This window comes from Somniosus microcephalus, chromosome 3 (assembly GCF_052327205.1).
Source record: "Somniosus microcephalus isolate GS21.2 chromosome 3, FLI_Smic_1.0, whole genome shotgun sequence".
In the NCBI taxonomy this organism is placed as follows: domain Eukaryota; kingdom Metazoa; phylum Chordata; class Chondrichthyes; order Squaliformes; family Somniosidae; genus Somniosus; species Somniosus microcephalus.
In genome coordinates, this window is record NC_140989.1 from 282,336,947 (window position 1) to 282,362,235 (window position 25,289).

General features: G+C 40.3%; 1 protein-coding gene across 2 annotated transcripts; it reads left to right on the top strand.

Annotated features, from left to right (window-relative positions):
- The first annotated feature begins 308 nt into the window (after positions 1 to 308).
- prrx1b (paired related homeobox 1b) lies at positions 309 to 22,346 on the top strand. Of its 2 annotated transcripts, none has more exons than XM_085982643.1 (5): positions 309 to 1,202; positions 1,467 to 2,456; positions 7,158 to 7,333; positions 11,572 to 11,761; positions 21,533 to 21,622. In XM_085982643.1, exons 2-4 carry the CDS (start codon positions 2,207 to 2,209, stop codon positions 11,749 to 11,751), a joined length of 606 nt encoding a protein of 201 aa, XP_085838769.1. In that variant the 5' UTR covers positions 309 to 1,202; positions 1,467 to 2,206; the 3' UTR covers positions 11,752 to 11,761; positions 21,533 to 21,622. The 2 variants fall into 2 exon arrangements, with proteins under 2 accessions (XP_085838769.1, XP_085838768.1); XM_085982642.1 differs by having other exon boundaries at positions 314 to 1,202; positions 11,572 to 11,747; positions 21,533 to 22,346.
- Positions 22,347 to 25,289: the final 2,943 nt, after the last annotated feature.

Sequence of the window (25,289 nt, forward strand, 5' to 3'; positions counted from 1 at the left end):
TTTTGTGGCGCTTTAACCGGTCCCATCGAGGCAGCCACGCCAGCCGAGCTAGTAACAAGGCTTTTTTGACATCTGGCAAGTTTCTTCAAAATAAAGGTTTTAACGCGATTTGAAAAATAAACACGCGCGCCCGTTGGAGGAGCAATTAGAAACCGTACAATATCAGGTTAATACACTTCCTGGCGAGTTCATTTGACGTTTCCTTCCGCGTCTATGAGTTCGACTTTAGCAAATAATGGGGAGAGGAGGAAAAGGAGGGAGAGAGAGGAGGGGGTGGGGGGGGGGTGGAGGTGGTAGAGCTTTCTCCAAACAGATGTTGACAGAAGTCACAATTCAATGATATTTGTAGATGAAAAAGACAGACATATTGCACTGGCACCGAACTGGCCGCCCAAATCTAAGGAAAGGGTCTGGAGGGAAACTAATGATGAAAAAAAAAGTCTACTCCGTCTCAGTTGCCTTAATTAAATGCATGGAAAGAACCGAGAGGCTCACATCTGGTTTCAATATGGATCTCTTTGATGGCATCAAGTGTTCTTTTCCCATATCAGGCCGCTGCAAGTAATGGGATGTCTATTGCAGCTCGGAGCCCAGACTCCTGCCATTTCCACACATGGGCTCCCCTTCACTCCTGTTGAGCCCTATTTCTGAAGCCTCACGCAATCTTTGTAATGAGTGCAGGGGATTGAAAAAAATAATGACCACATCCCCATTGCTATCAAACTTTTTTGTGAAAGTTTAATAAAAGTGACAAAGAAGTGGACTGCAGCTGGACTTGTAAAATTGTATTTTTTTTAAATTTTTGCAAAGCGTTTAAAAGCACAGCGAGGTTTTGAGAGAGATTGCCAACCCCCCAAAAATAATGAAAGTGCCTTTCCCTGAAAACTTCGGTGTTTCTTTTCCCTCCCCCTTCTTATCCGTGTGTCTCTGATCGCTGCTGCGTTCTTTGCGTCTAGTTATAAAAGTGAAACAAAAGCAGAAAATCTGGCCGGGCTGCCTGCATACAGGCGCGAGTATTGGCAGGGTCTGGCTCGGACTCGCAGCGCCCCGCGAGTACCGAGAGCCCTCGGAGGGAGCCTCGCACACGGTCAAACACAACGGCTCCGCTTTCTCGATCTTCAAACAGTTCCGATATGAAAGTTAGGGCCATCCGACTAGCGTTTTACTTGCCACTCAGCCTTGATTTGGCGCTGCTTGTGTAGGTGAGTACATGGCCCTTGTAATATTTTCTTTTGCCTGAAGCAAGGAACTATTTATGGCAGTATGCAAAAGGAAAGCGGATTATTTTTTGAAGGGGGGGCGGGGGGGGGGGGAGGGTGAAAGTGCCCAACGATTGGTATAAAACATGCAAATTAGTTCTTTAACCGCACTGCTAAACAAGTCTGGGTGAGTTGACGGGAGAGATAAACAAGCTCACTCTTTGATGTATTTTTCTGGCTGTCAGTTTCTCTTTATATATTTTTCAGATGATAATTACGTCTTATTACGAAATACAAAGGGATCGGAGGCCAGATTACAAGAGAGCAACGGTTTCATTCGCCCGCTCTAATCAAAGTGCTTGGAGTGCTGTGATGGAGAGGGGTCTGTAGAGCGTCAGAGGCACAGAACACAGGGGCTTTGCCACGTAATTACAGCCTTGTATTAGCAGAATCTCGTCTCCCTGGGGTCGCCAATTTTAATTTATTCGGCGCAAAACAATCCCTGGACGGCACTCTGCTGGCTTTTGAAGTGCCAGAAAGGCCTTTTTCCTGCAAGGAGAAGTACTGCACACTTCAGAGTTCCCCCGCCTCGAGTCTTCCAGCAAAAAAAAAGGTTTTCCCCCTCCTGTGTGTGTCTCTCTCTCTTTTAAACCAGAGTAAGTTGAGAAACCTCACTCGTACATCTGCAAAACATCATTCTTTCTAAACTGATGTCACCTATGTGAGTCAAGAAGAAGGAAGGACAACTTTTCTTCAAGTTCCTCTGAAGTTGGTTATGTACTGCTGTTGCATGGGCGCCGGAAAAGTTATCAACTTTAAGGAAAGTTTGCTCATTTTTTAATTTTTTTTAACGTTTTGAGTTTCCCGGCGTGCGGTTCAAGTGTGTGGAGATCTATTTTCTGACAGCATTTGCCTAAACTGGAGACGAAGGTTGCCGAGGCTCGGAAGATTGCTAGAATTTGTATATATAATTTTTGTTTAAAAAAAGATTTTTTAGTATCTAAGCCATGACCTCGAGTTATCCCCATGTAATGGACAGGCAAGCGTCCTCTGTACCCAGTCGCTTGGAGAACACTATCACGGCCAACATGGACAATTTACAGTCTAAAAAGAATTTCACGGTGAGTCACCTGCTGGATCTGGAAGAAGTGGGAGAGATGAACCTTCAGCAGGCCGACGAGAGTGTGAGTGAGGCGGGCAGGAAACTGCTCGAGTCCCCGGTGGTGACCAGCGGCAGTGATACTCCCCAACAAGAAAGTAAGTGTGAACAAAAAAAATACAATAGGGGACAAGGGTTTACTAACGGGATTATCACTGTGGCGCAAAGAGGGATCATCGCATTAACACGTACGTGTAAAATGCCGTGGAGCCGTTTGTTATTACCGAAGCGTGGAGATATCGCTTGGCAGAGTCCCGAGGCGCCTTTTTAGGAGGCAGATGGAGATAAGAGTTTGGGGGAACGGAAAGTAGAACAAACAATTAAAAAGTTGACGATGCAAGATCTCACCTTTAATGACATTTCGCTTCTTATTTTTTTTAAAAAGAAACAACATTCCCCAATGCAGTGTAGCTTCACATAAATACTCAGATCCGAGATGTGGTGGAGCATGTTCACTGGCATCAAGATCGAGTACCACCCGCCCTACACGCGGTGAGTTCGAATTAAATAAGGAAATCAACACGCACAGCTATGTAGTTCTGTAAACTAGACACAAATTAACGAGAAGCATACAGCCGCCAGGGTCGGGAAAACCAGTCTCTCCGTACAATGACGTTACGGTGCAATGTGAATACTGGAGAGGCAATAGAGAGAGAGACTGTCATATTCTGATGGTTCACATTACCTCAATGGGAAACATTTCAAAGACCTGGGTATATGGATGGTAACATGAAATACAATTACTTTGAAAAATCAAGGAGCGTTGTAAATTCAAAGCTAATTGAGCGAGCAGGAATACATCGTCTGGCTATTCAGCAATGTATCACCTTCATTAGCAGAAACACATTGCACTTGATAGTTCATTGTCTCAGAACATGTGTAGGCATTACAAGTGGACAGATTGAATTTGACAAAAGTGCTTTAAGTGTCCCCACAGACAACAACACTGGTAATGACAGCTAATCTGATTAGTTTGATAAATTGATTTGTCATGCATCAGCGATAAAAGACGACATCTTTGTTTTCAATGAATCATGCCTAGCATGTAAAGCTAAGGAAACATTTACTTCTAATTATCCACGGCAACACGCCGGCCAAAACCCACTCGCTCCCCGTGCACAAAATAACTCTGATTTTATCACTATTGAAAGTAAAATAATTACCAACTGTAGCAACACTTGAACCTCATGCGTTTCCTGTAAGTACAGTCTATGTAGGAATGTGTGCGTAGACACAGGACATTACTTGAAATATGTATCGTACATTATATGTACAGGCAGGCTTTAATAGACAGATGGATAAAACAATATCAGTTCATACATATTTTGTCCTGGAACAGTCTATATTTTATTTGCTTTAAACAGAACTATAAATAAAATACTTAAAAGACAAAAATAACTCTAATTGGGTTCTCTTCCAGTGCTGGCACCAGTTTGCTAATAAAAGATAAGGGAAAAGCGTGTAAAATGTTCAGTTCCTTTCATCCTGGTGCTGTTAAGATAAAGATTGTTAGAAGTTTTCCGCCTGCCCATGGATCAGAGTGAGTTTGATGCTGTGTCTGATTGATGTGAGGTGTTCAGAGCGTGCCTCGCTCTCTCTCTCTCTCTCTCTCCCCCTCCAGAGACCTCTACTGACCATTAGATACGGCTTAGGGAGCCAGCTCGGCCTAAACTCATCGCCCCCCCCCACCCCCTTTACATCTCTCTGACAGCACAGCAGATGTGGATCGGCGCCGGCAATGTGCCCCTGACCGGAGATCTGCCTTGATCCCCTGGTCTGAGAATCTGCCCCGAGCAACAGAACGAGCCTGCCATTCTGAAGAAGGCCCCTGGAAATGACTGCTAACATTTTATAGTTTATAGTTCTCCACTACATTTTAACTACCCAATTATGAAACATTTTGATGGTTAAGGGCATTTTGTATCAATAATGAGTTTCTTAGTGCCAGTTATTAAGCCAAGGGGCTATTGCAAGAGAGGAAGGGAGTCTAGGCTATCAAGTTAGGTCCGTCCTTCCCAATAAAGCACTCAAGGTTAAAGGCCCAGAATTAACCGCTGGCCTCCAATTTGAACAAGGGATTTGATAATATTAACCATCACCTTTAAACCAAAGCCCCAGAAGGTAATTTGAGGAAATGTCCTAGAATGGTTGATCCCCGATTTCACCCCGCTTTGTCCTACCAGCCAGTGTCACTCCAGACACAACACACTCCAGGGAGATTTTCGTTGTCTTATAAACCCGAGTGTTGATCTATTCAGTCTACACACTTCACGCATTTACAATTTACAATTTAAATCGCTTTATTGGCATGATAAGTTACATCTTATGTTGCCAAAGCATCAAAATACATTTATGGTTTAGCACATAAACGCAGTTCTATTCATACAGTGTATAAACAGGTATATCCCTGAGTGTATAAATATACATTCGCATTGTTTATATATATTTTTTTCTTAGTTTACTGGTTGTCCCTCTGTTCATGGCAAGCTGTAACATAGTGCGCCGCCAGTGTTATACAGCTTCTCTCCTCTCCCAGTAGGAATGGGAGTTTTTGGTTGTCATTCAGATTTCTGAAATCAGGGCATATTTGTGAGAATTTTTGGTAGAAATTCTCCCTGATGCCCTGATATTTTCCACAAGCTGTGAGGAAGTGCATCTCTGTCTCCACCTCTCCCTGACTGCAGTGAGAGCATATCCTGTCCTCTCTTGGCAGCCTTTTTTAAATACATGCGACACCAACGGCTTGCAGTCGGGGACTGACTCGGCAAAATGCAAACTGTAAGCTGAATAATGGAGCGACAGAAATGTAAAATTGGAAAAACGTGACAAGGGTTCTATCTGCGTTGGGAACCTTGATTGCGTCTGGGTTTTTTTTCTCGCGAAGATCTGAGGACTTTTATTTGTACAATTGAACATTCCCAGCGTGTAGGTTTCTCAAGGTTGATCGACAATTGAAAAGAACCGACATCACAACAACGATTCTCAATGCGAGGATCTGTTTGAGTGACACTCCTACCAACAGAAGCAGAGCTCTGTAACCTTTTAGCAGCCTGGATTTTCCTCCTAGATTAAGAGGCAAACATTCCGATTTGTGATTGCTGAGACAGAGTGACTGTAATTTGTTTATATCAAGAAAGATGTTATTTATTAACCTACCTCACAGCCTTAATTATCGGTTACAGCTGTAAATAATTATTTAATATGTTTGACAAAAATAATCACTTCGGCAGAGGTTGATAGGTCTCAAGTGGATTTATACGGAGATTGTGAATTACTGAAGGCTCGATCTGAACCACTTTAGTGCTCCGTCTCTGAACTGTTGCTCTATGTAGCCGCCAAGGAAATCACACAACACACAGTAGCATGAAGAACATTGGAGGTTCCACGCACAAGATGAACATACAATAATATAACAGCATTGTAAGGCAGATTCTAAACTGAGGGAGGGGCGGAATGTAAAGATTGGACCACAGCAGAAATCATCGAGAAACGGCCTAAAACAGAATACACAACACATCCAACCCGCTAGTTCTTCAGACAGCAGCACTTCATATGGCTATTTCTTCAAATAATATATAGCACACGCCCATCAGACAAGGTATCTATATGCTTAAAGTAGTAGGTACCACATCTACTTATAGAAAATTGTTATGCCTTTAAAGATCACACAAAATAGTTATTCCTTATTACATGCAAACATCCGCCATGTATAGGTGGCAATTTCTTAATACAATATGGAGCACAGGTCTATGATGACATATTCGTACAATATGTATGAACTCACATTCATCACTTAACGACACTGTTTCTTCAGTATACACTGTTAGGCCATTGGTAAATCATTAATAAATCTGGAATTGCTCAGCGATTCTGCCAGAAAACTCGATTTTCTGTGGTGGAGAGGTGGCCATTTCATTAGCCACTGGACGAACAGCCATTTAATGGACAAAGAAAAATATATTAGCTAAATATTTCTCTAATCCCCAGGCAAGTTTCCTGTGCTAGGAAGTTCCCTGTCGTGGTCTCAGTTTCAGTTCTAGCTCAGGGAACCTGTAATACTTGGGACAATATTGATGCTCAGTACGATTTAATCCTTTCATCAATCAAAGGAAAGGCATGGCTTTTGAATTGGGAATTCAGATAAAACAAACGGGGTTTTCTCTTAATGGAAAGATACAGCCCCAGGCATTCAGGAAAGTAATAGGGCTGGAAAAACATGGAGAATGCGGGCTCTATTTTATGACCCAGTTGCGATTTATAAGCGAATATCGTTCCAAGAGGGCACGAAAAGCAACAGAAAAGATTCATCTGATAAACTGAAGCACTATCAAATCCCAGGAATGCTAAATCTCACAAGGATACTCACAGTAAGCATGCTACGTTTAATAAATAATTGCTGGAGAACAAGTGGCAGTTTCATCTGGACATTTGCCCCTCAATAAGTCTGTTTGAGTAGCTTTTCAGACAATGTCAAGTCCTCATTCCAAGTGTGCAAATCGAAATTAGATTTTTCGCAGCCCAAGGAGACATGTATTTTGATCTTTCCTCCCTTAAAATTAAGGGCAGTCTCAGAAAAGACCCGTCTTTTTTTAACGCAATGCGAGCGATTTACCTAAGCAGACAGTCGGTTGTCCGGATAAGCGCCCTAATGAGATATAGAGGCGGGCAAATACAACTGCGGTGCTGTACAAATGGCAAGTTCTGAAGGTCTCTTGTACTTCGAGTAGAGCTTTTGTCTCTTTTAATTCTGTAAGTGCTAACTGATTAAAGGTGCGTGTAATTGTTTTTATGGCGTGTAGGTGATAAAATAAACACAGAGCAGAAGAAGAAGCGGAAGCAGAGGAGGAACAGGACCACTTTCAACAGCAGCCAGCTGCAGGCTCTGGAGAGAGTCTTCGAGAGGACGCACTACCCGGACGCCTTCGTACGTGAGGATCTGGCCAGAAGAGTCAACCTCACCGAGGCCAGAGTCCAGGTACCATTTTATTCCATTTAATATTTACTCCAGAGTGACTTTCTGCTACAGTTTATTTGCATCTTTCACCATTTGGTATTATTGATTTGAGAAAGTGGGTAGGGAGGCAAAGAGCTGTCTTCACAGGTTAGTGACACTGTACCGCTCCCTCGCTGTTTACTGTCCATCCATTAAACACTGTATCATTGCAGGTTCTGTTGCTAGGAGTTGCTTTGCCTGTGCTAATAGCAGCCGATTACCAAACAACTTTGTCCAACTCTTTGCTTTCAATTAAATACATTATTCAGCTCAAAGTGATCTTTTATAAAGACTAAAGGCAACACCTGCTGTTTTATTATTTTCCTTCAATATTGTAGAAAATAATAAGAAATAATTTCGCTAATATGACAAAAGTGGAAGCAGTCTGCTTTTAGGGTGAACGAACGCTGTCTGTTGCGGCTGTTTGACATCAGAAATTGGATTCCTTCCAACTGCGAGTCCCAGCCGTTACGGCCAGGTTAGATGTGGACACAGACATATTCGCATACTCCTTTATATATAAATGCAAAATTGTTTATCATTTATCATATAAAGCGTACAAGAATCAATAAATGTTGGTATTCACAGTTGCAAGAATTTGCTAGCAGGGATAATTTTATTTCCGTGCCGGATTCCAAAGTTACACTGTTTTTTCACTCTATTACGACTTTTTAAAATCAAAGGCTAAAAATTATGCATGCATGATGGTGGACCTTGCGTCGAGCTCTTATGTTCCAGAGAATGTTAACATATAGGGAGTGGGATTCAGTATCAGTGTGAATGGGACTGAACATTCAGTGATTTGGCTGATCAGGGATCAGGCACTGCCTTCATTCACAAAGTAAACACACAGTTTAGAGCAAACTTCAAAAATGGCAACAAATTAATTGCAGAAATAGAAGTGAAAGGAATATGCTCATGATGTCCTTTTGCCTTCCTTCTATTTATTATTAATATTAGTTTCAGGGCAGACCACCCCCTGCTGTCTGAACCTGGGTGCACAATATTGGCCAGTGTTTTTCCTACTCAGAAAAGAAATATTTTGTTTCTGTGCGTCCGAGCTCTGGTTTATTAAATCCTGCAATCGATGCACGTTTTCTGCTTTAGTGTTTTATTTTAAACCATGATGTAATCAAGCGGCACCCAGGAGCAAGAAAACTGCCAGTCAATCTATAGATATAAAATTGTTGCTTAAAATGCTGTGAGCGTTTCATCATGGAGAATACCTTTTAAATTAATTCAGTTTGGCGCTTTTTCCGTTTGACTGGTTAATGTCATCTTTAAAAGAGTTATGAGTGTGCATTGTCCTCTTCTAAACTTCAGGAACTTTTCATTCGGGTCACGTTCCCTTTTAATGTCGTTGAGGTAGCACACGAGTGCCACGCAATGTAATGTAGTCATGGCTTTCACAAGTGCTATAGACTGGGGGGAGATGAAGTTTCAGCCATACCGATTGAGAATATATTCATTTTACGTAATACAAATGAAACAGAGGTCACCATTTTTGCGACACACCTCAAATTAAACAGTAACAAGTCAGCAGCAAAAAGCGGATTTCAAATTGTACATCAGTGAACGCTCTGCTAACCGGTTATAAACGAAACTTGAAAGGGGCGTACTGATTTTTTAAAAACCCTGCTATACCGATTTTGATTGTGAGTAGAATTAATGTAACACATGAGCAGAACACACAACACACGAGTAGAATTATGTAGCATATGGACAGAACGTACAACACATTTGGGTCGAATGTACATAGTACAAAGGCAGACTATACAACACACATATATACATAGCGAAAATGCAACATAAATAGGAGCGTGTAACTATTTGCTAAAGATCAAAGATAATCGCAGTTCAATATTAGAGTTTCAAATTGCACTGTAGACCGTTTGCGGAGGATCATAGGTCTAAATGTAAGAAAACGGTGAGGGGAATCATCACACTTGAAACAATAGGTATCTTCAGATTGAGAACCATGTCCCCAAGTCACATGGTGAATAATTATAAGTGAAAGTCAAAACAACAAAGACACTACAAGTTGAAACACTTGCATCGATAGTGTATTGTCCAACTCCAACCCTATGTTCTTCTCAATGGCCAATTCAGATCGATGGTCAACTGCGCTATGTTCTTTGGGAGGGAGACCGGGCTCATAAAAAAATCTCCACAAGCCCTGCATTGTGACGGTCACGTTATTCATTTTCTTGACGTTTTGAAAATATGTCATATCAGCAGGTTTTAGGTGCGAATGGAAGCCTGTAATATTATACAGGTGAGAGGAAGGCTAGCCAGACTCCTTTAGTAGAATGTTCCCAGAAAACAGGCTCACACACGATATATTCACATACACTACAACTCTATATCTTCAGACTCAGCAGGAAAGTAATAATACCCCTCCGCCCACCGTCATCACCATGGGACAGGTCAGACACCAGTACATTTCCCTGTCTCCAGTCAAGCTCTTCGCAACACGAACCCGTTCGCACGATAGATAGCCTCTCAATTTCCAACCAGTTCCTCCTTAAACGTTATTCTATGGATTAAAATGATTTCCTCCCCATTTTTATTAAATATCACCAAACGTTTGGAACGGGAGAGAGAAATCATGTGTCAATATGGTTTGGTTATGTGTCTAGGGCTGTGAATACTTTTATAGGGCAGCAAGTTCCTCCAGAATGGGTTGATAACTCCCCAACTTTCTGAGTCGCCCTTTTATTTTAATCTGTAATACATTGTTTGTTCATAACGTTGAGTTGGTTTGGCAAACCCAGTAAGACCTTCTCAGGGACTAGACTCCAAAGTAATTCCAAAATACTAGAGCATTCCAATCCCATGCCCAGTCGCGGACTTGACTGGGTATTGATTAGATTTATTGTATATTTACAGGGATTTTACCTTGCAGAAGGAAAAAGATTAATAATGGAAAATAAGCTGTATTTAATGTGCAACTAACTCCACAAGTGAGAAGATAAGTCAGTTTTGTTTCAATTGGTCCGGCCTGTGGCTGCGAGTTTTCAGAGTGACAAATTGGCTTCAACTGTGTCATGGAAAATGGGTGATGTCGGCTCATTTATTGAGGTTGTGTTTAGGTTGTTTAGAGGGGAGCAGCCCTGTGCTTGTATAACATTACTGAAAATTGCACTGCTCATACAATATACGTTGTCTGGAGCTAGTCCTGCAACACCTCTTTCCCCCAGTAATCCAAAGCAATACTTTCCACCCATCCGGTCGCGAGCATCGATTAGAATCGCAATTTGTACTCGGAAATTGCAGCAATGCCCACAAAATATATTCTTTTAAAACCCCAGGGATATCGTTTCTCAGAAGTTTACAAAGCTAACTTTCAGACCATCACAAACATGATGCACATCTTCCCACACGATGCAAATTACTGCCCTTTCACTCTGTCCCAAACTGTGAAGGAGATGCTTCCATTGATCCCTTTCTCAGCACATGGTATATCACTGCCAGGTAAGGAACTTAAACTGAAATAGACCAATAATGGGAAACAAACAGGATTAATTGCACACTGTCTGGGAACTGTGTCAGAGTGTACATTTTCCAAATAAACATTTTAATAAATGCTGGTGCTGAACCGTTGAGCGAGTTTAAAAAGTGAGTTTAAATTTGAATGCGTCGATTTGAGGAAACAAATCCAATGGAATCTGCACATTTAGAAACGACTAAATCCTTAAAAGCAGAATGTCCATAGTTTTAACAGCATAATCTACAAAAATCTAGACTATTTCATATTTGTTATAGATCTGCGCATTAAATTGGTGGATTATGTCTATGCAGTAAGGATCGGACACAAATAGATAGCTTGGAGTTTGTTGAGCGTGGTATGGCAGTACGCTTGTCTTTCTTGTGTAAGAGTCGCTCTCACAATGACCACCCCCCCCCCCCCATCAAAATACAATTGAAAAGGTACAGCTTTGAGTTTGTCAATAAATTGATATTTTGCGTCCCATAATGGGATCCCTTTGGAGATTGTGTCAATGACGTCATTTTCTCCTTATTAAATGAAGATCCTTAATTGAATTTTACTCCAACACAAATATTTTTTAACACGGGCTATATCCCATTATATAACTCAATGAGTGACGTACCTTGGGCCTTACAAGAAAGTGACCGCCCATGTTAGGCAACAATTAGAAAGGATAGACGGAAGGTTGAATGCACTGAATTTAATTATTTTATTCTCTCTTCTCTCTCAGGTTTGGTTTCAAAACAGAAGAGCGAAATTCCGGCGGAACGAGAGAGCCCTGCTGGCCAGTAAAAATGCCTCTATCCTCAAATCATACAGCGGGGAGGCGGTGGAGCAGCCGATGGCCCCGCGTCCAGCGCCCAGAGCCCAGGATTACCTGTCCTGGGGAACGACATCTCCATATGGGTAATCTCTTATTGGTAATATAAATGTCATCTATAACCGCATTGCCTGCAAATTTGCCATAATATAGACGCAGCAAGTCCCTCCTGAACGCAGTCTCCAAGGCTCAGAGTTAACTGTCCTAACATCGCTCTATAGGTAATATCATCTATAATCTCACCACTGCACGACACAAATCTCGATTCCAGCTCACACAGACCAGAATTAACTTCGCTCTGTGGGTAATACAAATGTAACATGAAGATAAATTCACCGTAAGCACTCCCAGATATAGCATAATGGATACCTGCGACTAACATCATTAAATAATAAAATTTGACGACATTATAATAGTGACTGCATTTCAAAGGTACTACATTGGTCGTAAAGCGATTTGGGACGTCCCGAGAACGTGAAAGGCATTATATAAATGTAAATTCTTTATAATGGATAAGGAGGTCATTACAAGGAAGAAATATAATTGAGATCCGGTTGATATAGCGGAGAGCAAAGCTTCATTGGTTTATTACCATCCTTGGAATCCCAAAGTTAGATAATAACTTTGAACAGGTAGTTGTTACCTGTTAATATGTGCTGGTTCTCAAAACGGTGGCAGTGATTTCAGTGACCCTGGTGTGATTTTGCAGTGTCATTTAGGTCCAGGTTGAGAAGTGGTTCTGAGCATTTACGTTTTCATCTGTTGACACTGTAGAGGAAATTTGGCAGAAAACTGGAGAGAATGAAATCCACAGCAGTCCCAAATAGGGCCTACCGCAACCCACCACCCCCATAACTCGAGGTCCCCACCCTCACTTACAGCTCCCCGGGTCGTCAATACGGGAGTGTTTAAACAAATCTAAAAGGAGAAAAACTACACCTGTGCCACGTATGATTTTTGTCTACCCGAACCTTTTCGGTACACAGCCAGTTACTTAAAGTGATTTTTTTGCTTCAGATGATCAGCACTCACAGTAGGTAGTTAGATTGGCAGTAGGCATGCTTCTTGGCAGCACGACATCAGTGTCTCAATGACAATTTATAATAGGAGGAAAGCAAAGTCAATATCACGGCTTCAAACTTGGGAAACCCAAGTAAGTGGGGATTTGAGAAATTGCACTGTTCACAGTAGCATCCAGGAGCCGAATTATGCACCGACTCAGTTCCCATTTGGAACTACAGGCAAGGCATAAAATGAACATCCATCGACAGGAACCAGATCCTAAAGCATTATTCAACAGATTGAGAGGCCAGTATAATGATGTAAAAAGCCTTAAAAGATTTTAGATATATTTATAGTTTCTAGATGTCACTGGAATCTCAAGTTCAAATGACAGCCTTTAACTCATCCCCAATATTTATTATTTAATAAATTACTCTTACTGTATTTTCTACGGAAATAGTGCACCCTGTATATACCAGGTATTGTTTACAATGGACTAGCTGGAGATAAGCGGAGTACTGAAAGTGTTCTGTTGGGGACACCGAACATTCATTTGGGCATAACTATTCAAAATTCACATTCAAATTCAGCTTCACTATAAGGATTTGGCTATCGTGAAATTTAGGTGATCCAAAGAATACCAATGCTCCTTGTTTAAGAACTAAGCCTTAGACTGCCATAAATGTCCCCCCCCCCATCAAGTTTAATTGTACAAAATCAAAGAAAAACATTCACCCTTAACACTTTATGTGAAACAATGTTATCTGAGACATTACAACACTTTCTGAGGTAAAAATTGAAAGGAGACAACACTTCCCCCAGCACAGTACACAGTTTCCTTACCCTTCTCCATAACTTCCAGTTACTCACTACACCACACATACTGTGTTAAATAATTGTAAATACAATGGGACATTCTTGTGGACTCATTACATTTCTATCTTTATTATTTATCAGAATCCAAGAGACTGAGTTTAAAACAATCATTATTGGCTATTAATTATACATCCCAATTCCTAGAGATTTTTTCTGCTGTAATTGGATTCTGTAATTAGGTGGTTAACTTTTTGATGGTTCATCTCATGCTAGCCAGGGACCAGCTGCTACTTGTTAAAATAGTTTGCTCTTTGTTAATTAGTGGATTCAGTAAAGAGATCCTTCCGTACTGCGTTCCTCACAGCAGTCATAGTTACATGGATATCAACATGCTGGATGTAAATAGAAGGCAGTGGAATTATTGTTGTATAGTATTGCAATTTAGAGCTGGATCTTATTCAATAGTTAAATTGTAGCTAATATTTTTAGTATATTGCTTTAGTTATAGTGAATATATTTTGTTGTTTGAATTTGCAACTTTATGGCCTTTACCCTGCTGTCAGTTTTCATAATTTTAAGGTTAATGAAGATTGAGGATAAGTGTTGTTTTTAAAAGGAAAGTGTCACTTAATTGTAAATGTTATACATTGAAATGCAATCTCTCACTTTCCTGTTCTTTGATATGTTTTATATTTTAAAGCTGTCAGTAAGGGGCAGCATGGGAGCAGACATTTTGCGTATAGGTATCTAATAGGAGATCTCGAAACTATAGTCTAATGATTTCATCAGTATAGAGAGCTGGATACAGCCACATCATTTCTATCAATTATTTTACTGAAATGGAACATCATGATGTCACATAGCAGAGCTCTATACAAAATGTCTGCCTCTGACCAACAGTTAGGAAGTATGAAACACAACGAAGGGCAAGTGGACAGATCTCACTTTTAGTATCTATAATTGTGACAATTCAGTACAGGATTTTGAAAGGGACATTCACTATGAAATATGTTGTAATGTACACTGATGTACATAAAACCAGACAGCTTAGTGGACAATCAACTGGGTTGAAACAGTGTAGGGGAAAGGTAATTTAACTTAAACCCAGGTTGGAAGTTGACACTTTTGTTGACCTATCTTACAGTTTGTGAAATTTATCCAAAGAAACAAACTAATGTACAATTCCCAAAACTCAATTAGAACAGATGTTTGGCTATTATACAGCAAAGTATTTAAAGTACTAACAAAACCGAATCTTGCTATTCACACATTTAAACATTTGCTCCCACTTTACAAGAAGTAAATTAGAACAGAAATCATCACTGACTGAAATCCATGTTACTAACATTAATTCAGCCAATACTGCAGTATATAGTTACTCAGCAGTAAACAGATTCTACATAGACCACTGCTTACTGTCTAGCCTAGTTATAAAGCAGAAAATGGGTCTATTTAAATAGAATGCAATAACCATGAATCTAAGAATCCAATTTACTTAGTAACCACATTCAAATTGAGTGGGTCCAATATCTTTGCCTCTTGTGTGAAAACCAGTGATTCTAATTCTCAATCTCAATTTTAAACATTGTTAAGAGTTAGGAAAATGATACTGTGAACAGCATTGTCAAAGAAAAATCCCTACTTAATGACCACTTATTTATTTTAATTGAGAGTTAGAGTCCCTCTTAATTTTGTTCTTCCCCTTCTTCCTCTCTTTCTGGGTCTCCCAGTGACATGTATCATATCTGGTTCAGAGTTCAGGCAGTCAACCTTGCCCACACCTCTGGCACTAGCTTTGAAACCAGCCACTGGGTGGTGGAGGAGCATGGGTTGCGGATAAAGTCTCCCTCCCTTTGGGTAATAATTGGTCTCACTCCAGTAACATGGCTGAAATTGATAACTCAGCCTCTGGAGGATTTTGAGTACAAAGCACCATCCCACCATTCAGTGATACTGTACAGCCAATTCAGTTTAAGGTTATTTCCACAAGAGCTTTACAGATTCCAGGGTCAGTTCATAGAGCATAGGATTAACCCCATGAAATGCTAGCTCCATATTACTACTACAACAGCAACAACATTTATGTAACGCCTTTAACATCAAAACAGTCCCAAGGCACTTCAAAAAGATGTAATCCGACAAAACTAACTTTAGATAATCATTTATCAGTCTTTTATATGTAAACTGCTTACATTCCAGTCCATTGATACTTAATATAAGCATCCAGGTCAGGCCAAGGTGCACATCCCTAATCCTGAATACATGATGTCTATCCTGTGGAATGGGATCTCACTGTGCATAATCACTGGTAATACTTCATACTTTGAAATGGCCAGTACAGATCCCCCTATATATACTCACATAATCCATACAATTCCTGTATCATATCTGCTATAAGTGCTCATGCAATCTATACATACTCCTAATAGACGTACGCCAAGACCTCAATATGTGGTCTTCCACAGTCTTCTTTTCCTACAATGAACATACTTTCAAACTTGGCATTACCTAATCACTACTTCTGGATTTACTTAATTTTCCCTTGTGCTCATTTCAACTTTGGTGGTGTCCTGGAATATGAGTTCTGGACCACCTTCTTTGTGCTTTAACACCATTAACACAAGCTCCTAATAATCTATCTTCTAATCAGTAGGCATTTTGTTGACACCTATATATATATGCAGGGAGAAAAGGCCATGGTTCCAGACACAGTTTCCAGATATTAGTTAATAATTGGTCCGTAAAACATTAATCTATAAACCCTGCCCATCCATGGTTATTTTCAATATACTCACTAATCAGCCCATTACTCGAAAACCATCTCAGTGGGAAGCAGATTATTTCTACCAGTGAGACTCACTTCTCAGGTCATATATCTGGTAAAATTCCTACTGTTGATAATTTTACCAATAGAGTCAATGAGTACGAACTGGGATGGAGAGAAGAAATTTCGCACCCATAGTGACTTAATCAAGGGTTGTTTTTATGGTGCACTTAGTGACGTGCGAGGCTCCAAAATGGATCTTCCTCATGGTTCACTTTAGGCAATCCAGCAAGTTTACTCCAAGTTTGCTGTTCCCTGTATGAGGTGCACGTGTCAGGAGCTGGTGGAGCCCACTAAGCACAACATAAAAGCAAATATTCTGCATTCATTTATCCCACACACTGACTATCTGTCCTGCCAGCCTGCTTTCCCTATGATTTTTGTTGTTGTTTATTTTATTGTTTTATTATCTTTTTCTTCACATGGGCTCCATGACCCATAGATCTTTGGCAACCAAGAAGACGCACTGGAGAGCTAGTCCTAGGCCAGTATATCGCTAGCCAGCTGCTTCAAGGTGTAAGAGAGAGTAGTCTGCCACTTTTTCTCTCTCCTTGTAAACAAAACAATTGGCCTCCCATCAGCCCCTCCCATAATGGTGTGATTAAAAATTGCAGTTACCACGAGAAAAATTGGGAGCATAAATTGCTACTCCATAAGCTCCAACAATACATGTTGTCTGAATTAATTTATTTTACCTGAATGTTATATTTTGTCCCTGGTTTGTTTTTCCTTTGTTTTTCCATTGATTTTCTCCCCTCCTTCCCTAAAGCAGTTCCACCAACACTAGCCACCCTCTAGTATTTGCCCAAGTGTCTGTTATTCATGCGTGAACCTGGGTAGTGAGTGTTGGCATGTAATCTGACTGCAGAGAGCATCACAGCCAAGCCAGGTTCTGTCCTCACTTTACAGCCAAACATGTACAATGTGTAGCAGGAATCACTGAATAACAACCCCAACAACAGCAACTTACACTTATCCAGCTATCGTGATTAGTACCGGGAACACTGGCAGATTTTCCCCTCGCTAGGCTAGAGGCACTGAGGCCATTTGTAGCATTGCAACTGATGTCCCACTACCAGTTAATTGAACACTGATCCGGGATGGAGCATGCAACTTCCTTATTTTTATTACTTAGTGTTACAACAGGCATCACTTTTACTCACTAAACCATCAGCAGAGCCCAAAAAATTTAAATGTTCCTATATAAATGATTACTTAGCGTGGGATATAGCTTAAACATATACATCACAACCTACCTACAAACTAGTCTCAGCACACTCATTAATATGTGCTCAATCCACACACAGTCTGTGTGTCAGATAGAATAACCTGAAAAGTAATGCTTATTACTATTGCCATTGCCACTGTCATTGCAATTGGAGACAGCCTTGACCATACCCTTTATGTGTCCCAGGACATATTGATTTTAGTGTCAAAAAGCCCCTTGTCCTGCCTGTATAGACTGTATCAGTAATTCCCACGTGCAGGCTTTATATTTCTTTCTCCTCTTCCAGACAAAGAAAAAAATAATGCATTGGAGGCAGAGTTATCTCAGCATCCATAGCACAGTGAAAGCTCTCTATTGAAATTATAGACTCTAGTTTGAATTAAGCCTCCTTAACATGTAGACTAATGACTGCTGCCGATAATTAGAACACACACACACACATAGGCACATGCACACAGACTTGGTTCTAATTCCAATGCTGACTATATGCAACACAATCTGAAATGTATTTATTCACTTGAAATTGAAGTTATTCATTTGGAATGATTGCGTGTGTCAATAATCTGATGTCAATAGAACATTATCAATAACCAGTACATCAAGGGTAATTTCCACATTTTCTGTGCACCACCTTTCTAAACAGACTGTACACACTTGAGGATCAACCTTACCCTACTGCTAGTCTCTTTGGCCGTACATCCTATTGGACTCCATAAGTCCCATCCACAATTCCTCTGTACACAATGGGTATGTATCAATCACATTAATATACACTGTGCCCATATGCCTAGATATAAAGAGCACTGATCAGTAACACTCAAGCAATGTACACCACTTACTTTATAAGAACTGTAGTTCAGATTTGTCAGGGAGCATGTGACAGCAGGGATTGCACCATTCAATATCTGTTTGTTTGCCCTTGCGTTTCCCTCTCTCTTTCTCTCTCTCTCTCTCACACACACATATTTGATTACACACAAAATAAATCTTTATATTCTCCTCTCTATGTGGATATGTTTATTACCTCCAAAAATAAAAGACACAGAGGAAGTATCATAGCCAGCTATGTAATATTTATCACACCTTATTGTTGGTTGTAGGATATTTGATTTATAACAGCTACAGTAGGCTTTCAAATGGAAAAAATGAATATTATCAATTTAAATTGTTTTGTAAGGCTTTGTTTTCATAATGATTTTGTACCTAAGATCAAATAATGTTTATTTGTGATTATTTTAACTAGCTAATAATATATATTATTAAGATGCTATGCACATTCAAAGCATATGTTCTGTAGCTATTTGTGTGCCATCTATAACAGTGTTAACCATTCTGACAGCCTGTCAATCAACATTTTATTTATATGGTTTATGAATCGTGTTAGAGGTCACAGAAGCATGGGGATTCAGATTTAGGGTAAAGTTTCAAGTGAAAGGTAGCGAAAGAGTAAGTACAAAGATGAGGAATGCTATATTTAGGAGAGCAGTGCGATACTATTACTTAGGAGCAATGCATAAAATAGTAAAAAGTTGCACTGTTGCCGGAGTTGTGCTTGTCAGTTGATATTTCAAGTCTCTAGTTTCTGTTGATTGCTTGCGTTGAAATATATCCTCTTTAGGGTTAGTTATACTGCAGTTTCAGTATTAATGCAAGGGCGTTTCCCCAATTCTTCAACACAAACTATAGTATAATTGATTTTTGATTTGTTGGTGATTCACATTTTGGCAGGGAGGTGACCTTTCACTATAGGCACACACAATTGTTTTTGCCTTGGGTTATGTCCCACTCACCCAGCATTGCCCCTGATGTTCCCTGAGCTCTCTATATATGTTTGTGGCTCTGATTTGCACTCCTTGCACTTCACATTGGCCACTATCTGACTGCAGCCAATGGGTAGCCATATCTTTAAACATTACTCATAACATTAAAAAAGATCCAGGTGGTCCATTATGATTGCAATGTTAGTTACAAGCCAACAGGACAATCAGCTCTTCACTACATTAAACATTTTCATTAGCAGTCTGATGGTGGTGGGGGCTACACTGCTCTGCAATGTGATTTGAACATATGTGCAAGGCTGTGCTTTGTCTGAGTACAGGATGGGCAGAGGCTGAAGTATAACTCAGTAATACCAGCTTACACCACTCTAAAGCAAATGCCAGTGTCAGACCAGTATCTGCAGTATATAGGAATAGTGCTCACAATGTGTTACCAAATAAAATATGTTACAAGTAGAAAACTATCTGAAATATATTAGAGAGTTGTAGCAATGAAGATTTAATTAGTCCATTCCTGAAAATGTAGCAGTGCAGGACTTAATGAGGGTTCTTCTTATTACAAACAAATTAATAAAATATAGACACGAATGTAGTGCAATGCATAAGTTAACTGTTCTAAGATTGGGCCCTTTCCATGAACATTTGCCTGATAAGGGCAGGCATCACCCTTGCATTTATGTGACAAATAATAATCCTTACATTTGTGCAGTGTATTTCGGGTCATTAACATATATAAACCCTTTTGGAGTGCAGTGACTGTCCTGATGTAGGCGAACAGGAAAGAGCCTGGGTTTCCCAGGAATGTTCGTGGTGTTTTAAATGAGTGAAAGGGCTGATTGCCTCACAGCAGTACTTGAAGATAAGGCAAGTGTAGGAGTTTGTGGTGGAATTTACATAGAATAGATTAAATCATCAAAGATAGCTGAATTTTGGAATGTAAAATAAAGAAAGCTTGAAACCATCAGAGCATCCCTATATAAAAGTGGATTCCTTGGGAATTCAAATTGAAGCATGTCTCTGAAATCCAAAGCTTTTCCAGTTTCTGGTATTCTCTTCAATAAGCATAAAGTTCTGATCTCGGAGGGGGTACATTTTTAAATTGTATTATATACAATGAAATACTGCACATATAAGAGACTAAGAACCCACGTATTCTCGTGTCTAATGAATGGACATGCTCATGGTTAAATTGGCGAAAACCAGAGAAAGCGTGCAGAGAATAATTCGGTCTAACAAACGGCAATTTAGCTGTTGATCAGGTGGCACCAGACTCTCAAAGAATGTTCCCACCTAGACTTTTAAATACTGCAATGCCACGGAGCGGGATGTTTAACATTTTAATATCTTAGGAGCCCATACAATTAGGAGAACGGGGTCACCGGGGCCAACCTGCCCCTGTGTCAGTCAGCATTCTCCGTAGCAGGCTTCCGATTCTTCGTTCAGATTAAGAAACCCGCTAAATGCATGGAAAACTAATTCTGGATCATACTTGCTTCCCTTTGGATCGGTCACCAGATCTCTTTGCTGCTCTGGGAGTTCCACGATCTCTCTCACATACCTCTTCTCACGATAGATTGCGGGTAAACTGTAAACTTCACTCTCTGGATCTGATCCGATTGTGATCGAATTAAACGCCAGAAATGGATCGCTAGGCAGCTTTTGTATTCCCGGTCCCCGCCGCCTCTTTTCACAGCCCAGCCCAGCACGAGCAGCGGACTCAAAACAGTGCGAGTGCCCACAAAGCCTGTTCTAAAGACTTCACATTCCAAATATCGCTTGCTTCAGATCGTTAGTTTATTATTATTGTAGTTTAAAGGGGACATTCCATTACATTGCCACATTGAGGCCCGTTTGTTCGTGTGAAATGTTTCAGACCAATAAACTATTACCGATAGTGGAGAGTATTAAAAAGTATTCAATTACGAACGGGTGATTTATTTTGCAAGAAACCTAGGGCATTTGTTTTGTCAGTAAGTGAACGACGTGAACATAACACACTATCCGTTTCCCGTGATATAAAACTTTCCTAAGACAGGCTCCTGATATTACTACACACAGATCGTCATTTTCCTCTATTAATATGAAAAACCTGCTGAGTTAGTTACATTTATAAACTCATTCTAAATTTCGTAAATTACATATACAAAGAAAATATATAAATAGATATTGCGAGGTGTATTTTCTGTTGCTTGCTAGCCAATATTCTGTTCGTTTACCCCGCAGTGCGATGACTACATACTCTTCCTCTTGTGCTACCACTAACCCGACTCAAGGAATGAATATGGCCAACAGTATTGCAAACCTTCGTCTCAAGGCCAAAGAGTACAGCTTACAAAGAAATCAGGTGCCCACCGTGAACTGAGCGCCCCTCATGGACTATAGCAACCACGGGTCCGTACATTCTCTGCAACCAGACAGCATCAGCAGGAGGTCTCAAGGAAGGGACAAGAACACAATCTAAATACAGCAACAATATCCAATGCAACAGGCTAATTAAAACACGGACACGCACAAATACTTGAGCTGTATAGAGCCAGAATTGCTGACGCATTTCATCCCTGTGGATTTTTACGTAAAGATAAGAGTAAGTATATATTCCAGTTTTGCCAAAAAAAAACCTTTTCCATCCTGGATTTAAGATACTGGGACACAATTTTTCAAACTTTGGCTAGACCAATTACAAGATTTTTTTTGGTGTGTGTATGTTTTTAAGGGGCTTTGGGTCTCCAACCGAGTGTTGTATTAAAGTTATATTGTATTGTTTCTATACAGATTTTACATTTTGTATCCCATGACAAGGTTATTGTTAGCAATGCATTTTTTTCTATAGAGGCAAGCTTGATAAGGCAATTTTTGTTGACCAAACGTTTTTTTGAGATAAGGCAAATTTGATTTCCTATTCTGTCTACGTCTGTAACACCCTTTACCGATTCTTAAAGGAAACACGATTCTTTTGTGTACAATAAAGTAACAAGCACTCAAAGACGTGGATTTATATCTGACTAGAAATGCATCAATAAATTATTATGAAAATATAGTTGGTGCTAAACGGGTCTTTTTCGAAATCCATTTGCTGTACATTTTTGTTGCAACGGTGTATATACACAAGAGTCAAGCAGACAAGAGACAGTGGGCATTTATGTCTGTGTTGTTCAGATAAGGTGGAGGGTATACGTTCAATTGATGTTCTAGACTGAAATTGTTCGCTAGCTGGGTTTACTGTTTGAAAGCGGAGTTTCTAAATTTCAGCTGTGAATGCCATTAAGATTATTGGACAAAATGGACCATTATGAAAATAGACCCCCATCCTTCCCCATACCCCATCCCTCTCCCCAGTCACATCCACCCACCTTAGATTTCTCAGCCGCCGCCAGTCTACTTAAAAGGAAACCAATGTTCGCTGCTATAAACGTTCCTCACATAGTTCACTGAAGGGTGATTTCTACAGAGATTTGAATGTAGTCTAGAAAATGTAAATTTATAATACGGGGATGTACATCCAGGTACAGAACAGAACAAAATTTAGGAATTGTTAACGCGGAATTTGGAATATTTGGAGTTTATGAAAACAGCCCTACAAGAATGACTGGAATACACCAACACATAGGAAGCATGCCCTACTTTAATTAGTGTCTAGGGCACTAGTCATCACTCAACACAGTTTGTATCTAAACAGTGCCCCTCACACAGGAGACCTCGCAGAGCACTTTCTAAGAGGATGCCGAGCAGAAGAGGGGAAAGGGTGGGGTAAATGGAACCAAAGGCAATTTACAGCACAGAAACGGGCCATTCGGCGCAACTGAACTGAACACGAGCCTCATGCCACCCTACTTCATCTAACCCTATCAGCATACCTTCTATCCATTACTCCCTCATCTAGCTTACCCTAAAATGCATCTATGCTATTCGCCTTAACTACTCCTTGTGGTAGCGAGTTCCACATTTTAACCACTGTCTGGGTAAAGAGTTTTAGGATGGTTTTGAAGGAGGGGTGAAAGGTAGCGAACAGCAAGTGTTTTTAGGAGAGTCTCAAATAAAATACCAGTGGCAGAAAGTTTGTCTGCCCGTGGTGAGGCTGAAGGAGCAGTAAACCAGAGGCGGAGGAGTGTTGGGTGTGGGCAGGGTGTTGGGCTGGGGATATGTGTTCCGATAGTGAACCTACGGAGAGAACTGAAAACAAGGGAGAGCCTTGAAGTCAATAAACCGAGGAGGGGCTGCTTGGCAGGGACACTGCTTGAATAGACCAGCACAGCACAGTGTGTGTCACTGTAAGAAGGGGCACCCCACACAATGTGGCACAACCCGCCGGATAGTTGATCATCGCAGTACTTGGACCTGTTGGGATTTCTATAAAATATTCCAAGGGTTTTACTTTCTAAGACAAGTTGATTTTGAATGTGTTGGAATGTTGAAAGGAGAAAAAAACAATAGTCTTTCTGATATCGCTGGGTAGATATTTCCCAAAGCCTATCTCGTCTGCGCTTCCTAATCCCCGCCCCGCAACATAAACACGGCTGCTCCACTGTTAAAGGGGCTGCCTCATTTTGCAAAAGATCTCTCAAAAGTCATAGGGGACACCGACCCTTTAAATGTAATCAGCTTCGACAACGTTTTGTTTTTACACGAATCTTAATCTTACGGGTGGTGGCTGTTCAACGTTGCAAAGTCAGATTTTTTTGTGGAGTGACTTTTCACTTTGTATTTTGGAGCTCGTGCCATTAACCCGTTAAGTAATGTTTATATTCGCTGCCATAAAGATGCTTCTCGATTTAATGTTTGAAAGTTTGGAGGAGCTGTCAGACAGTCAGAGCCACGTGGCACCGCCTGATTGCTGTGTGCAGGGTGTATGGTACACACTCCGGGTCACAGAAGGAAGTTGGGAGTCCAGGGCCAGTTGTAGCAGCGGCCTCTCCAGAGGACAGAGAAGGTCTCTTCAATGGGAAACCATCCCGAACTGGAACATTCAAAATGTCTACACAACAGAAACAAGCAGGCATGTTTTCACTGGGGTATTTCACTCTTACTTTTCTTGCTAATCAGTGTTAAAAAATATAGACAATTCTTAATGTTCACTGCGAAGTAGAACTACGTAATTCTGTTTATTTCGGTATATTTGTGAATGATACCTTTCAATCTGTGCACTTAGCTGTATGTGCACTTACCTGTGCATTTATCAGTTTCTGTTATCCTGTTCTTTTTATTTATCTAACAATCTCTTTATTTATCCACTACTTAATTATTATTGCTCACTGTCTATATCTCTTTCATTTATTTCTCTAGATTTTTAGCTGCCTCTTTTATTTTTCTGTCTCTAATTATCTTTAAGTGTCTCTATCTCTTTTATCATATATTTCTCTGCCTGCATTTATCCAGCTCAGGTTTCTATCTCTACATTTCTATCTCTCTATATCCACCTCTAGCTCTATTTCCCATTCTACCATTGTCTGTATTTACTAATTTCTCTCTCTATTTAAATAGACATTTCTATAACACCAAGCAATTTAGTGCTGTTATAACACTATATTGCTATTAGTTAATCCAGTTCCTCAATCATTCACCCAGCAAAGCAGCAATCCACAGTTTATATATTTCTTAAAAATCACAATATCCCCTTAATTGTATGAAAAAGTGTATGCTGCCTGGCCTGCTGAGTATTTCCAGCATTTTCTGTTGTTATTTCAGATTTCCAGCATCCGCAGTATTTTGCTATTATATTTTACAAACTGTTGGGGCCCAATGCAGACACTATTTTTATTGCCGCACCCTATAAATACAATATGTCATTTTCAGCAAAGTTTTCCACAACATGCACACTGCAGGGGTAATAATTTTAACTCTGCATGGGGTTGCAAAAGGGATTGTGTATATATCTCTCTTTGCCCCCATCATCCCTATCCAATGGTTTTTTGTCTCTACTTTCTCTTCCTGCCTTTAACCTTTAACCCATTCCCCCTGCCTCTATCACCCTTCTCCCACTCTC

Bases quoted from the DNA above. Each gene is read 5' to 3' on its own strand.
- prrx1b (XM_085982642.1), top strand. From the start codon at position 2,207: ATGACCTCGAGTTATCCCCATGTAATGGACAGGCAAGCGTCCTCTGTA. The intron at 2,457-7,157 runs GTAAGTGTGAAC...TATGGCGTGTAG, and splicing joins TGATACTCCCCAACAAGAAA to GTGATAAAATAAACACAGAG. The intron at 7,334-11,571 runs GTACCATTTTAT...CTTCTCTCTCAG, and splicing joins TCACCGAGGCCAGAGTCCAG to GTTTGGTTTCAAAACAGAAG.